Source organism: Furipterus horrens, unplaced genomic scaffold (assembly GCF_987537825.1).
Source record: "Furipterus horrens unplaced genomic scaffold, mFurHor1.1.pri manual_scaffold_13, whole genome shotgun sequence".
Classification (NCBI taxonomy): domain Eukaryota; kingdom Metazoa; phylum Chordata; class Mammalia; order Chiroptera; family Furipteridae; genus Furipterus; species Furipterus horrens.
In genome coordinates this window covers 34,912,472-34,927,134 of record NW_028327183.1, presented here as the reverse complement: position 1 = coordinate 34,927,134, position 14,663 = coordinate 34,912,472, and the positions used below count along the sequence as shown (strand labels likewise).

Sequence of the window (14,663 nt, the reverse complement as noted above, 5' to 3'; positions counted from 1 at the left end):
AACAAACATACAAAATATATTATTAAATGTATATTTTTAATAAAGCCAATAGTTAATTTACTTATAGGAGCTTTAAAAGTAAGATACAAAATGTAGAGTTCCAGTTTGGAAGCGCTGTAACTATTCACACAATGTCCTGCTGATGCCTGAGCAAGGCAGCTATGCCTGGCCACGCAAAGGACACACACACTCACACAAGCACACACATGCGCTTTGGAGAGACTCCTCTGCCAAGCGCAGCACCTGGAATTACCAGTGTTCAGAGCAAGGCGGTGTTGAGAACACAGCACCTACCAGAAAACCACACAAACAGCTTCACACAGTCTCACAGCCCATGGAGATGTAATTACAAATGTCTTAAGAAAAAGACTAGAATGGGACAATCAGCAATGTTGATGTCAGCTGCGCTGGGGCATCAAGGACTGACCTCTGACCAGGGTAAGCTCTTGGGGAGGCACTATTAAAACAAGAGTACTTCAGTATAACAGAACTCAAAATACGGGGTACTGTGGACACATTATTGAAAGAAATAGGAAATTATCTTACATGTCAAACAGTCACAAACAACTTCAACAGAGATTAGTGCACACACTGTGACAGCTAACACAGACAAGAGCCACGCAGGGTTGGTGCAAAGCACGTGCCTGAAAAAGTCTATGTACAAAATAGTTCTCTGTAAACGTGGTGAGGTGAATGTTCAGAACCCATGGTGAAAGGGTCATAAGTACAGGCAGCAATGGCATCTCCACACAGCACAAGACAACACCCGAGGCCTGGAAAGAGCCTGGCAACACAGTACTGCAAATTCAGATGGCTGGGCTCAGACACCCGAAGGACCCTCTATATTTAGTGTGTATACATACATATATATATATATATATTTCCTTTTTGGTATTTTTAAATATAAATGTACTTATATCTTTAGAAAAATGAGAACATAAATGTATTATTACAATCTTTGCTGGAAAAGGTTATATGGAGTTAGAAAGAATAAACCATTTATTAGTAGTTAACATATATTAAAATGGCTTAATGATTTAAGAAAATATAAAAAAAATATTAATACTGTCAAACTTTTATACCAGAAAATATTATGGATTTTTCTCACTTTTTCAAAGATGAAATATGAAAAATTTAAATAAGTTTTATATAAAGAACTTCTGTAACCTCAATTAATATACAGTGGGACATCTATTCTATATAGGTATATTTATTATTCTCAATTGAAGCACCATTCAATTCTTCTGGATCCGTTCTGGCTGGAAAATATCCCTAAATCCACAGGATGTTATCTATATAATGGCACATGTTAACTGAAAATGAGGTGTTTTTATTTTTAGAAAATACTTTAAATTAGTTCCTAGCTACATCTTAATTGGTTTGTTTTGAGCCAGCTCACAAGTTACTGCAATTTCAAGTGCAGGTGTCTCTGTGCAACCCCTTGACCACACCCCACGTCTGAGACTGTACTGAAGCCTCCAGCCGTGTGAGAAAGGATCTGAGGGCAATAGGTGTATCTTTATCCCACACAGATGGCAGCCAGCTGACTCACCTCCATGCACCATCAGGAATATGCCTCCGACATCAGTTTTCTGATGCTGCTTTTGTAAATCCAATAAAGACTGCAACCGCTGGGTGCTGCTGGGGTGCTGAAGGGCTGCCCACGCACAGAAAACCCAGTGATTGCTTCTGATCATAAACATTCTATATGTGGCCCATTTTTTATAAGCTTAAATAAAATAGTGTTGAACAAACCTCCAGCTGCTATATTTGTTATCTTTAAAACTTCAATGCATTTTAGGCAGAAGATGTATTAATTAAAAACCTATATGAAAATACAGTGACTGGTGTGGTCATCACTCAACATGTTAAGAAGGAGAAGGGGAAGGTTTCAGAAGAATGGTCAGTTTTGCAGTCAGCCTTCAGGCCTGATGCCTTCACAGCAAATACAGTGAGACTACAAACTTGAGAGCTGTGTTTCTTAGAGTGTGGCCTGTGACCCAACTGCATGAGAATCACCGGAAGTGCTTATTAAGCTCAAAGATCCCAGCATTTCCCTAAGGAGGGTGAGAGATCTCTGTCTTCAGCTGGCCCTCCAGGGGTCTGACGCCTCCAAGGTTTGAGAAGCCAGGCCTTTAAAGGCTTGGAGCTGCCAACCACCCCCATCCCCAAGGATCCCTGCCTGGGACAGGGGTGCATTGGTCCTCTGGGGGGATGGTGCCAGCTGGCCAGCCCTGGGATGGGGACACTGGACCCAATAGCTTTGGGCAGGCAGGCTGGCCTGGGTCAGTACTGGGGTAAGTAGGCCGGCCTACGCTCAGCCTTCCCAGGGAAGGCCTTGAAGCCCTTGGGTGCTGCCTTATGTGTTGGTGGGGGTGGGGGCTGCGGTGGGGTCTGCACATAGGTGAAGGAGGTGGTGCTGCAATCGCTGGTCGCAGCCCACACCGGCGACTGCAGCATCTGCATGGTGTCGTTCCACTGGCCACCAGGGCTGGCGACTGCATAGAGTGGTGCGCTTGGGCTGGGCAGTGTGCTGGGCAGTGGAGAAGGGTGTTGCCAGGGTGCTTTGGGTGGCCATGTCTTGGTTTTGTTATCCTGAGAGACAGAAGAAGGTTCTTAGTGGCATTTATGGCAATTTCTCATCTTTCCCACCTCCCCAGATGTCTGGCCCTATTCTCACCTGGGAGACAGGGTGAGAGCTTTGCTGTCCCACAGCCCTGGAACAGCACTGTCCAACAGAGCTTGCAGTGACAGAAATGTCCTGTCTGAAATGTTAAGTACAGCAGCCACTTGCCAGTTATGGCTAGTGCAACCGAGAAATTCAATTTTTATTTACATTTAATTAATTTCATTTCAAATAGCTACATTGGACAGCATAGTTCCAGAGCTTCCTCTACATGCAGCTATGAGTCATCTGAGCCGACCAATCATTGAGACAGAATCGTGGGGAAAAAAGTTGTTCACCACAAGCAAAGAACCCATCATTTCTTTGAGGCCCTTTTAAAACTTCAGCTTTGGAATCTTGCTCATGGTCTGTATCCCATAGAGCCAGCCCCCCGTGGCCAGAGCAGAGCCCACAATACCTGATTCACGTCCTCCACTGTGGTAAGGAGAGGTGGTGAGGACAGTGTGCTGGTCTCTTGCTCTCCACTGCTGTGTTTCCTGAAAGAACCGAGAGCTCAGTGCAGTGGTGGCCTGGCTTCCTGCCCAGCTTACCTCCAGGGGTCACCCAATCTACTTGGCTCTGGCGTCTGGGACACTGATTCTAGGTGTGGGGTGAGGGGGCTTGGGTACACTGCCTGCAGGAGAATGAGTCGCCATCAAATGCTGCACTCTTCCAAGCCATCACAGGGCTGGGGAAGGATAGTGGTGGCAGGCATGAGGACAGGCACTGACTGGTTTAGCTGCCCTGAATCCACAAGCTATGGCCTTCTGTTAATTTATTCAACAGACACTGACTGATTATTTACTATGAAGTGTGGATATCTGACTAAAAGCTAAAAGGCTGTTAAGTTTCACAAGTAACATGAGAAAATTTGTTATAATGTTGAATGAAGAAGACAAGATGTAGCTAGCAGGCTTAGGGCCAGGTAAAGCAGTCTATCAACACTCCTTATGTACAGCAGTCTCTGCAGGGGGGGGGGGGGTGCAACAGGCGACTTCTTCGATGTCTGATCGGCCTTACAACTTCCCATGTCTCGAGCAGAAGACTTAAACTCCACCCCTGGCTTCATCTGGCTTCTGCTGCAGTCCTCTCAGTCTTGGTTCATGGCACCCCCTTTTACACAAATAGATGCTCAGGCCAAAAACTTGCCTGTAATCCTGGATTCTTCTCTCTGCCAATACCTCACCAGTTGCTCCTTCACTGTGTTCAGTTTTCTGCTTATCAGAGGCCTCCCTAACTCCCATTCTGAAAACAGAAAATCTACCTGTCCCCTACATTCTCTGCCCTCAAACCCTGCTTTATTTTTCTTCAAGCATGGAATCCAATTTGACCTATTGTATTTTAATCTGCTTTCCTGCAACAGAATATAAATTCAACAAGGAAGGAAACTTTGCTTTGTTTGCTGCTACATCACCAGTGCTTGCCTGGTACACGATAGGTGCCAATGAATGAATGAATGACTGAACGAGCAAACAAATGAACGGATGATTTTAACTGAGTCTCAGTTTCTTCACCTGTTAATTGGGAGCAAAATAGTCCTTATATAATAAGGTGGTTGCTATGGGCTGAATTTTGTCACCCTCTCCTCAATTCATATGTTGAAGTCCTAACTCCCAGTACCTCATACTGTGAGTGTATTCAGATAAGGTGTCTGAACAAGTAATTAAGTTAAAATGAAGTCATTAGGACCCAATATGACTGGTATCCTTATAAGAAGAGATTAGGACACAGACACACATCTAGGGATGACCATGTGAGGACATGGGGAGAAGATGGTAATCTGCAAGGCAAGGAGAGAGGTCTTAGAGGAAATCAAACTTGCTGACACCTTGATCTCAGACTTCCAGCCTCCAGCAGTGAGAAAATAAAATTTTTCTTGTTTAAGTACAAAAAATTAGTACCAGTCTGTGGTACTTTATTATGGTGGCCCTAGCAAAAAAATACAGTGGGTATGAGAACTGAATGAGAAAATGTACATAAATTGCTGCCATCACAACTATTACTACTCTGTGTATCCTGACTCAGGTGCCCTTCCCTCTTCATCTACCCACTGCCCACTGCTTATCCATTGAAGTCTGACCCCGTCACACGAAGGCCATATAACCTGGCCTCCCTTTCTGCTCCACAGCATGACTTCTGATGCCCAGGCAGCCCTGCATGTTGCTTCCTGCCCACATCCTTTAGACTGCCACCTCTGGGATTCTGCTTCCTCATACCTGCAAAGTCTTCCTATTTCTTTGTAACCAAATTCTCCTCTTATTTCAGGGCCCATTTTTAAATATATTTTTAATATTTTTAAAAGATTTTATTTATTTACTTTTAGAGATAGGGGAAGGGAGGGAGAAAGAGAGGGAGAGAAACAGCAGTGTGTGAGAGATACATCGATTGGTTGCCTCTCACGCGCCACCAACTGGGGACCTGGCCCACAACTCGGGCATGTGCCCTGACTGGGAATTGAACCAGTGACTTTTCGGTTCATAGGTCGGCACTTAACCCACTGACTCACACCAGTCAGGGTTCAGAGCCCATTTTAATTTGTGACTATTTTATTCAACTTTGAAATACCATTCAGAGGTCATTTTATCCAGTTTCCCCTTTGACAAAGAAACTGAGAGTCAGTCTGGGCTAGGTCTTTGTTTAGAACTGCAAAGCCAATTGGTGAGTCCTGACTAGAAATTGGTTGTCCTGGCCCTCCTCCCCCCAAACAAAGGGCGGCAAGGTGCAGACCAACATCAGCAGATCCAGTCTCAGAATCCTTCCTTGTCTGACATACTGGTATTTTTGGGCTACCACTGGCATGAGACTGTTCTGTCAGCAAAACTCATCCTACTGTTAAGCCACCTGGACTACAAGCCTATGTGGTGGGCCCACAAAGGCCCTCTGCCTTTCCCACACAAGGCCGTCTGGGAACAATAGGGCTCCTGAGCTTTCCAAAGGAATAAGCTGTGAATCACATTCATGTGCCCCTCTGTCCTGTGATTTAGAAATCTCTTCATACCTTCTCTGCTTGACAGCAGCAACGAGGTCAGGCCCTGAAAACATGGAGAACAAGCTGTCTCCATTGGCGGAGGATGTCTCATCACTCGAGCTGGCTGAGTCTCCCTGAGTACCCGACCAGCCACTGTGCAGGCCATCCCTGAAAGCCAAAGAGAAAAGCTGGTCCCAGGCCTGCTATAGCCAGCCTGGACACTGGCCGGACAGCCTGAGGGCAGCCCGCAACCCCCACCCAAGCTCTAAAAGAAGTCTTTACCCTGCACCCATCTCACAACCAAACAGTGGTTCCTTGTCTTTTACGTGCAGATCTTCGTGTAAGTGGCCCTGGTTAGGAATCCATATATGAAGACAGCCAACTTAAATTATATGCAGATTTTTGAATGCATGGTGGGTTTGTGTCCCTAATCCCTGTGTTGTTCAAGGGTCAACGGTAACACATACGCATCACTGCCCTTTATTCCTCTCAGAAGCCTGTGGTTTATCTATGAAATTTATTTTAGAGCAAACAAAAAGTTGAGGTGTTCTTTAGGTGTCCAGATTTATTAACCAGGTAGCAATAAGAGATGTGCAAAATCAATTCCCAGTTGTCTTTATGATGAAAATCAACAATTACCCCATATATTGGAATCTGAACCATATACCAATGCCTTTTGTAGACTGTAAGGAGCACATTCCATAAATCCCACAGGATTCAAAGACATGCTCATTTCAGCATAAAGACTTTATGTTAAACACGCAATTACTTCACAAATACTATCAGGTAAGATCCTTGGCTAGGACAGAAGAGTTTGTCTTGAAAACCACTTTTATCCCAGTTGTGTGTTTACAGGGCACATCACGGCACCTGGCCCCCCACAGTCAATCACAAAACTCTGAACCCTGCAGATCTGACCCTGCGTCACTCTCACACGCAGGCTTGGGATTGAACTGCTTGATAAGAGTGCAGAAAGGCCCCCTGGGGGACACCCAGATCTCAAACTTGGTTCTACGGCCACACCCTGAACTCACCCTTCTGTGAAGAACTCTGGGAAAGGCCAGGTCCGATGGGCATCATCCATGGGTGGCCAGTGTCCCCGGGGGTTGCCTGGGCGGCGACCATGTTGGACCTGCCGCTTCTGCTGCATTGCCTGGCTCACTCCAGCCACATAGCGTGCAAACTCAGGGTCTGAACCCACTGTGTTAAGACAAAGGGATAAACAGGTTTGGAGTCAAATTAGCCTTGTTTCCTTTGCTACCTTCTGAGGATGTACTGGTCACATACACAGTGAAAAGTGGTGAGGAGCTGCCAGGCCTGTGGCCCAGAGTTGGCTGCAGGGCTTGCCGAGCAGTCTGCAATGGTGAGATGGGGCTTCCAGCACCAAGGGCTGAAGTTCATGCATGTTGTGTGCATAGGGACTGTCAGGATGGCTGATGCCCAGGACAGAGGCAGGCTCAATGTGAATGGAAGACAGAAAAACAGAACACAAAAGGTTTATTTTATCCACGACTAAATATTAAAGGCAAATACTTTAAAATTTTCTATGGTCTAATGCTACGTATGTAACAACCTGGAAAATCAAACGATGATTTCCACCAACTGATAACCTAGAGTTATCAAAGCATAAGGATTAGCCAGGTAAGAGAATGTATGCCATCCCCACTTGGGCCCAACTCCGATCAAGTATTTTCCTGGATAATGGATGGAAAACCTATTTATTTAGTCTGCAGATAGTAAGAGTGGTAATGAATAACATGAAATTTCAGAATGTATTAAGAGGTGGCTGGAACCATACTGGAAAGAACTGAGTAAAGATGTGCAGGGCAATAAAAGTGGGAGATAAAAAACAGCACAAAAGGTATTTAGAGAGAGTCAAAAAGCCATGAAAGAAAAATATCTATGGGTTACGAACTGAATATGACTCAACAGTGTGTACATTTTAGTTTCAGGCTAGGGAAGATACTAAAGCATAGTCCCACTGTTAGCTTGTTCTCAGAGCACTCCCATAGGAACACTGCATGAAACTGGGCCATCCTGCAAGACGGGAGAGTAGGGGCTGAAATCAAGGCCATCCCAGTGAATCAAGCCAGGCCTCCAGGGCTGTGTGTGTGCTTGCCCAGATAGTGCCTTCCGTACTTCCCCTGTCGAGTGCTGCAGAAAGCTACATTAAAGACTTGAAGGTCAGAAACACCCAGAAGAAAAAGCTGGTAGGATTCACAGGCTAAGGACATAAAGACTGCCTGGGCCTCGCCCTGGCTGCTGTGGCTCAGTGGGTTGAGCGTCGGCCTGCGAGCCAAGTGTCGCTGGTTCGATTCCCAGTCAAGGCACATGACTAGGTTGCACTTCAGGTCCCCAGTTGGGGGCACAAGTGAGAGGCAACCGCACAGTGATGTTTCTCTCCCTTTCTCCTTTCCCCTCTCTCTAAAAATAAATAAGTAAACAAAACTAACAAACAAATAAATAATTAATTAAAAAAAAACAAAAACAAAAAAAGACTGCCTGGGCCTCAAAAGGTATCACAGTGATATAATTTTGCCAAACACCATTTATACTCTGGTTTAAATTACATGACTGTCAAAAAATATATACACTGTTTATTGGCAATCAAGAAAATGTGCCATGCCTACTCCAGCAAGTGCCAAGGTTGGCTTGCTCCTGCATAGCAGGTGAAACTGTTTGCCCTTCCTGTACCCTAGGATATAAAGTTCCCCACATCCACCCACCCAAGGAGAGCAAGAACAAGAAAGCATAAGCAGCAGCTTGAAATTTTTAGAAGACATAAGAAAACATTTCTGCCCTTTAACAGTTAATGCTGGATTGTTTTACTGGGAATCTCCTCTCCTGGTGATTATGGAAATATTCACTACACTTATTTACAATATTTCACAGTACTTTCCTTGTGAATGATATATATTTTCTACTTCTGTATACCTTTTGCTAAATAAGGGAAAAAAGTAATTAATTTCTATATATTTATCTTGCAACTATCCACCTTACCAAATTCGCTTACTCATTCTAGAAGTTTTTTTTTACTGAGTCTTGTTTTTTTCCAATTCTGTTGCCAGCAAAGAGATGTGCTTTATAAACTATCCTTTTCTAAAGCTTATACCTCTTATTTCCCATGTTTTTGTCTTGTATTTGCTAGAAAGTTCAAGACAAAGTTACATGCTATTGCTAGTGACATCACCACCCTGTCTGGGTCTAGATTTTAACTGGAGTTTTGTTTTACTATACAAAGTGCTACATGCTATTGGCTTTTGATAGATAGTCTTTTTTTACATTCAAGGAATTTCCTTCTATTCATGTTTTACTTTGAGAGATTAATTTATTTTTAAAGAATTGCTATCTTTTATGAAATGTCTTCACAGCACCTATTGCTGAATTTTTCTCACAATTGGTTGATCTGATGGGTTACTGTACAAAAGTAAAGTTCCCTGTAGTGAACCACCTTACACCCCTGAAGTAACGTAACATATTACTCTTTTATGCACTGCTGAATTTTCTCATATCTATCCATACTCATTAAGATACACTATAGTTTGCTTTTTGTATAATCCTTATAGTCTTTATGCTAAAAATCATGTTGGCTTCATAATTACTTTTCCAATCTCTTCTACTAAAATTGATCCAGGCAGGTTTTCTACTTTTTGGTGCAATCTTGGTAATGTATATTTTATTAGAAAAAAAATCTTTTGCCATTAAGTTTTCAAATGTGTTGTCAGCAAGACATATGTAGTAATGTCTTCAAGTTCTTTTTTTTTTTCCTCCTCACTGTGTGGTTACCTCTTACTCACGCCCCCAACTGGGGACCTGATGTGCAACCTAGTCATGTGCCCTGACTGGGAATCAAACCAGCGACACTTGGCTCGCAGGCCAACGCTCAATCCACTAAGCCACAGCAGCCAGGGCTTTCTTCAAATTCTTTTTATCTCTCCTGTAGCTGTAGTTGTTATGTCTCCTTCCTCTTTCCTAATCTTGTTTCTCCTTGCCTTTTTTTTTTCTTTTTTAGATTTTATTTATTTATTTTCAGAGAGTGGGGAAGGCAGGGTAAAAGGGAGAAAGGGAGATAAACATCGATATGTGAGAGAGACATTGATTTGTTGCCTTTCGCACGCCCCTCAACTGGGGACCTGGCCCACAACCCAGGCATGTGCCCTAAATAATTGAACTGGTGACCTTTTGATTTGCAGGCCAGCGTTCAATCCACTGAGCCACACCAGCCAGGGCTCTCTTTGCTCTCTCTTAATCAGGCTTATAAAAATTGGTTTATCTACTTTATTGGTCCTCCAAAGACACTTCTTTTAGATTTATTTATAATTTTTACTATGTTTTTCTTTTAAATTTGTTTGTTATTCTTATCCTTAATTCCTCCTCCTAGTTTATTTTTGTTTAGTTTCTAATTTCTTTTTCTAATTTCCTAAGACAACTCTGATGGAATTTTCACACTGTCTAGGTATTCTCTGAAGGCAGGAGGGCACCCTACCACCTTTCATAGGTCCTGGAGTTTAGGAAAAGAAGAATCATAGAACAGGAAAAAGCAGGCTACAAAGAGCCAGCTGTCTGGCTCCCATGAATGGGAGGGCCCAGACTGGGGCCCATTGCACTATGGGACTTTGAGCCATTCAAGTAACTTTTCTTATGCTTCTATCCTGTCCTCTGCAACGTGAGAAAAAGAGCTCCCCTTACCTCCTCAGGCTCCTTCTCACTGCTTCCTGTCTTGCTGGGTCTGTCCCATATTTGCCATTAGGCAGTGAGAAAGGGTCTATAAAGTCACTTTCTCCCACAGGTAACACTGTGGAAGGCTGACCCTATGAAGTCCTAAATGATTACATTTATGTTAAAACCTTGCAATGGGGAGGGGAACGCACGTACCTGCAGGATCAAAAGGTAGAATCTCTCCCAACATTCCAAAGACTCCTTCACTTTGGTCGCGGTTTGGCCAGGTATTATTTCTAGGTCCCTGTGGCTTCTGCCCCAAAACCTCTGACATCACATTATCCATATAGCTGCTCACCAGACCCAAGCTGTACAAGTCAGAGCTGAGATCAGATATGCCAGGCCACTGGCCAAGAGGAGACAGACCTGCTCCAACAGGCTGTGCTGGCTGCTGGGATGAGCCATGTACCCATTTTCCAGGGGCCCGAGGCTGGGGTGGGGGCTGCTGTGGTCCAATGGGTTGGAGCAGGTGTTGGTAGTATTGGACCTGGGGTTGTTGTTGCTTTGGGGACTGCTGCTGAGGTGCCAGGCCTGGCTGGGGTGTCAGAGGTGTGTGTGTCCCAGCCGGGGGTGGCCGCGGTGCAGGCGGCACGGGCAGTGGCAGCTGCTGTGGCTGCATGGCTCCTGCCTTCTGTTCAGTCACCATGGCTGTGGCAGCAGAATTACGCCTTGTCACTAATGGGGAGCCCTGATGTGACTGGCCCATATTAAAGCCCGAGAGAAAATCTATCACCTCCTGCATTTCCTGATCAGTTGGTAAGTTCATACCCTTCTCATCCTTGCCATCGTCCCCTTGTAGAAAGCCGTCACGCTGCTCCATGAGAAAACCATTGGCCATTTGATTACTGGAATTCTGAGCTGACTGTGAAGGCTCTGTAATCCTAGGGAAATTACCAATGTTCAAAATGCTTTGTAATCTTGAATCAATATTACTGGGCATTTTGGCTTTCTCTTCTGAACACCCAGCTATGAAGATGTTTTTGGAAGGCGTATTTAGGATGGAATAATTTGTGCTGCTGCTAGAGCTGGTGCACGAAGCTTTCTTAGTGAACCGGGATGTCAGTTTGGAGAATGTCTTCTGTAGACCACCTGAAGGTTTGTTTCCATTTCCAGAAGGCAGGTCGGCCTGGTTCCCAAAATCACAGATCTCCCTTTGGAGCTGGATCTGAATGCAGGGTAAAGCTTGTTCCCTATTTAAACAGAAATGTATTAAAAAAAATTAAAAAGACAAGAGATCATTTAAGACCTTGCTTCCCGGCATTTTGGCTTAAATAAAAGTGCGCGCGCGCGCGCACACACACACACACACACACACACTGGACAATGAAATGGATCTCTTAGAAAGACTTAAAGAAGAAAAAGACCTCACTGAGTGATATTAGGTTCATTATTTTATAGATAAGTTTTATGTGTACATAACTTAAGTATTTACTATCTACTTTTATTACAACGAAATCAACAGTGTCTAACAGAAGGCTATGAACACTACATCAGGATTCTGGTCTGAGGAGTTTGAGCAAAACTAACCGCAGATCAGGATAGCAGAGCACGGCCAGAGTCGGGGACGTAACTGGCAGAGGCCTGCTGTGTGCCTGGAGTATAGAGACTGAGAGTCTGGCAAATCCAGCAGAGGGACAATGGACAAATCTACACAGCAAAGAGGGGTGGGTGGGTAGGACTCAGGAACACTAGGCAGCACTGTTGTCCTTGGAAATAATTTACAGACAGTACCAAGAACATGTGATTGTTACTTCCAAAGCTTTCCAAGCACTCTTTTCCAGTGCTGAAAGAGCCCTTAAGACAAGAAAGGGCACTGGGTGTGAGCTGAGGTGGGTGACGGCTGGTGCAACCCTGGATAAGCCACCACACTGTTCTGGGCCTCTGTGTGTTCCCGAGTTAAGAAAAGAGGGAGGACACATGGCTAGATGCTTAAGGTCCCTACCCAGTCTAAAGTTAACAATTCACAGAGAGATAATCTTGCAACTGTCAGCTACTTTCAGATATAAATAAAGTTCATGCAGGACATGAATAAATTTTCTAAACACTGCTTTGCTCTTAGTTCATAAAGGATAAAAATCCTTTTGATGGACTTACTCTCAAATGATAATATAAATGAAGGCAAAACTATTAACAAAATGGGGAGTCTGAGTAAAGAATGCAGAGCAATTCTCTGGATAGTCTTGTAATTTTTCTGTAAGTTTGAAAATATTCCAAAATAAAAAGTTACCAAAAAGTTTCCTTTCTTGTCTTATGTATGCACATACTATCAGTGACATGAGCACACAGGAAATTTTATGTGGCTAACTGTCCCTTGGTGTGGACCTGAATGCAAACCAATTCAAGTGACTAGCAGGGACACCAACCTCCCTGCCCTCCAGCGGGTGAGGTCCAGAACAGCCGTGTAGAGCACGTCCACAAGACCCAGGGTCTTCTCAGGATCCAGGCTTCTCTGCAGCAGGGACATGGTAGCGGGGTCTTCTTTCAGACACCTAGGCACAAACCAGGAGACGTTAGTCTGGGCTTCACTTCTCTATAAAGGTGTTTCAAGCAGGCCTCATACAAAAGGCTATAATTTTATGTACTTCTGCACTGAATAAAAATTCAGTAATTTTAAGAACATTTAGAGAATGACAGGGCTAACACTGAAACCTGTTGCTCTGCAAAAGGAGGAGGAAGCACTAGGGTCTGGAGTGTCTATAGTTTTCTAACTACCTAGAGTTTCTAATGCCCAGCACTGGCTCCAGACCTGACTTTCCTCCCTACCCTGCTAAGACTCTATAGTGTGGCACAATATCTAACCCTTTATAAACTCTTTCCATGACACCCCTGCCCCTCCCTTCTACTGTTCTTCACACCTGTACCCAAGAAACTGAGGGTCGACAGAAGGAAAAGACCCTCACAGTATGTGCCCTGGACTCACTACAAATTTTAGGTAAGCAACAAACATGGTCTTCCCATAAGTTAATATTTTCCTTTTCCAAGATGACTGTTCCACCCCTCCTTGTCTCTCCTCAAAGCTCTGCTCTCCCTGCCACCTCACTCATTCCTTCCTATTTCAACTGTCACCTAACGGAGAAAACACGAACATGAGATCTCCCCTCACCACTAATTCCACCACCTCACCTGTGTGCCTGCCCACACACCATATAAAGCCCTCTGGTTCTAGCAGAACACAGGCCCTGCTCTGAGCATGGGCTGACCACCTGAGCGCTGCAGGCCACCTTCTGGCTTTCTCAAGGGCCTCTTTCATGCAATCACCGCTTTCTCCCCTGTGATACTCACTTTGGCAAACAAACCAGTCTTACCAACTACCTTCTCTTCATCACACATTCCCCTCCAGATACTTTCCCAATTCTCTGCTCCCCACTTTAGCAACACTTGTGAAGCAACCCTAAGACAATAGCACTCTCCAACGTGACTTTGGCATGAGAAATACATCTGTGAGACTGTGAGCTGACCAGTTTCAGAAATGCTGGAAAAGGAAAGAAGGCAAGCTCTGACAATGCCCCACCAGACCCCAGACTCCTAGGAGAGAATCTTGGCCAGCAGACCTAGTCAAGGTCCATGCACCAAATTCTCTCAGCCTGAAACTGCTTTTATTTGGACCCACTTGCCCTATGCTCCCAAGTCAACTTCTGCTTATGATTTGGTTGGTCACATATGTTTGTCTACAAGGAGAGCAAATGCTGGTCATGCAGAAAGGAGTACTACAGTTTCCTTGATAATAATTTCTCTTTCTGAAAATCTACAAATTGACATTTTTTATTTTATTTATCAGTCTGGAGAGCAGTCCCCTTAAGAGACTAAACCCATTATTTTCATAGATCCCTGAGATTTGCTTTACCTGTTCTTAGATAAAAACCCAAGTCTCTTAGGGACCTTACAAGTCAGTCCTGGCTTCTATAAATTGTTTTCCCTCCACCCCCTTCTTCATTATCTACCATATCATTCCAGCCATGCTGGACTATTCCTCAGGCCTTTGCTGCTCCTTCTGCCTGGAATGCTTTCCCCATCTATTGTCCACATGGCCAGCTACTCTTAAATGTCACATCCTGAAAAGGCCTTTCATGACTGACCTCCTCATCCAAAATAGCCTCCCTTACCCATGTCTACCCCAGTTATTCTCTATCATATGACATTATTCTACTCTTATACTCTTCATACACTTGTCGGTGTTTGAACTTAACTCATGCTTATTAGCTTTCCTTCCTGTGCCCATTATAAAGTCAGCTCAGTTAAGAGCAGAGACCTTGTCTTTCTTGCTCATGATTAAATTACTGGAGTGTAGGCAGTGTCTGTCACATAGTAGGT

The 14,663-nt window shown here is 44.2% G+C and overlaps 1 protein-coding gene across 3 annotated transcripts in view; it reads right to left on the bottom strand.

The window, feature by feature from the left end:
- Positions 1-865: 865 nt before the first annotated feature.
- The window catches only part of GARRE1 (granule associated Rac and RHOG effector 1), a 77,629-nt gene continuing 63,831 nt past the window's right edge, over positions 866-14,663 (bottom strand). For 2 of the 3 annotated variants that reach the window (XM_090259910.1, XM_090259911.1), the window contains exons 9-14: positions 12,716-12,841; positions 10,509-11,542; positions 6,668-6,833; positions 5,664-5,801; positions 3,084-3,162; positions 866-2,595 (exon numbers count right to left, since the gene is read on the bottom strand). In XM_090259910.1, the coding sequence (XP_090116036.1) occupies positions 2,287-2,595; positions 3,084-3,162; positions 5,664-5,801; positions 6,668-6,833; positions 10,509-11,542; positions 12,716-12,841 (1,852 nt within the window). In that variant the 3' untranslated portion in view covers positions 866-2,286. Of the gene's footprint in view, positions 2,596-3,083; positions 3,163-3,646; positions 3,911-5,663; positions 5,802-6,667; positions 6,834-10,508; positions 11,543-12,715; positions 12,842-14,663 lie in introns of those variants that run through there. The other variant, XM_090259912.1, reaches the window with a different exon arrangement.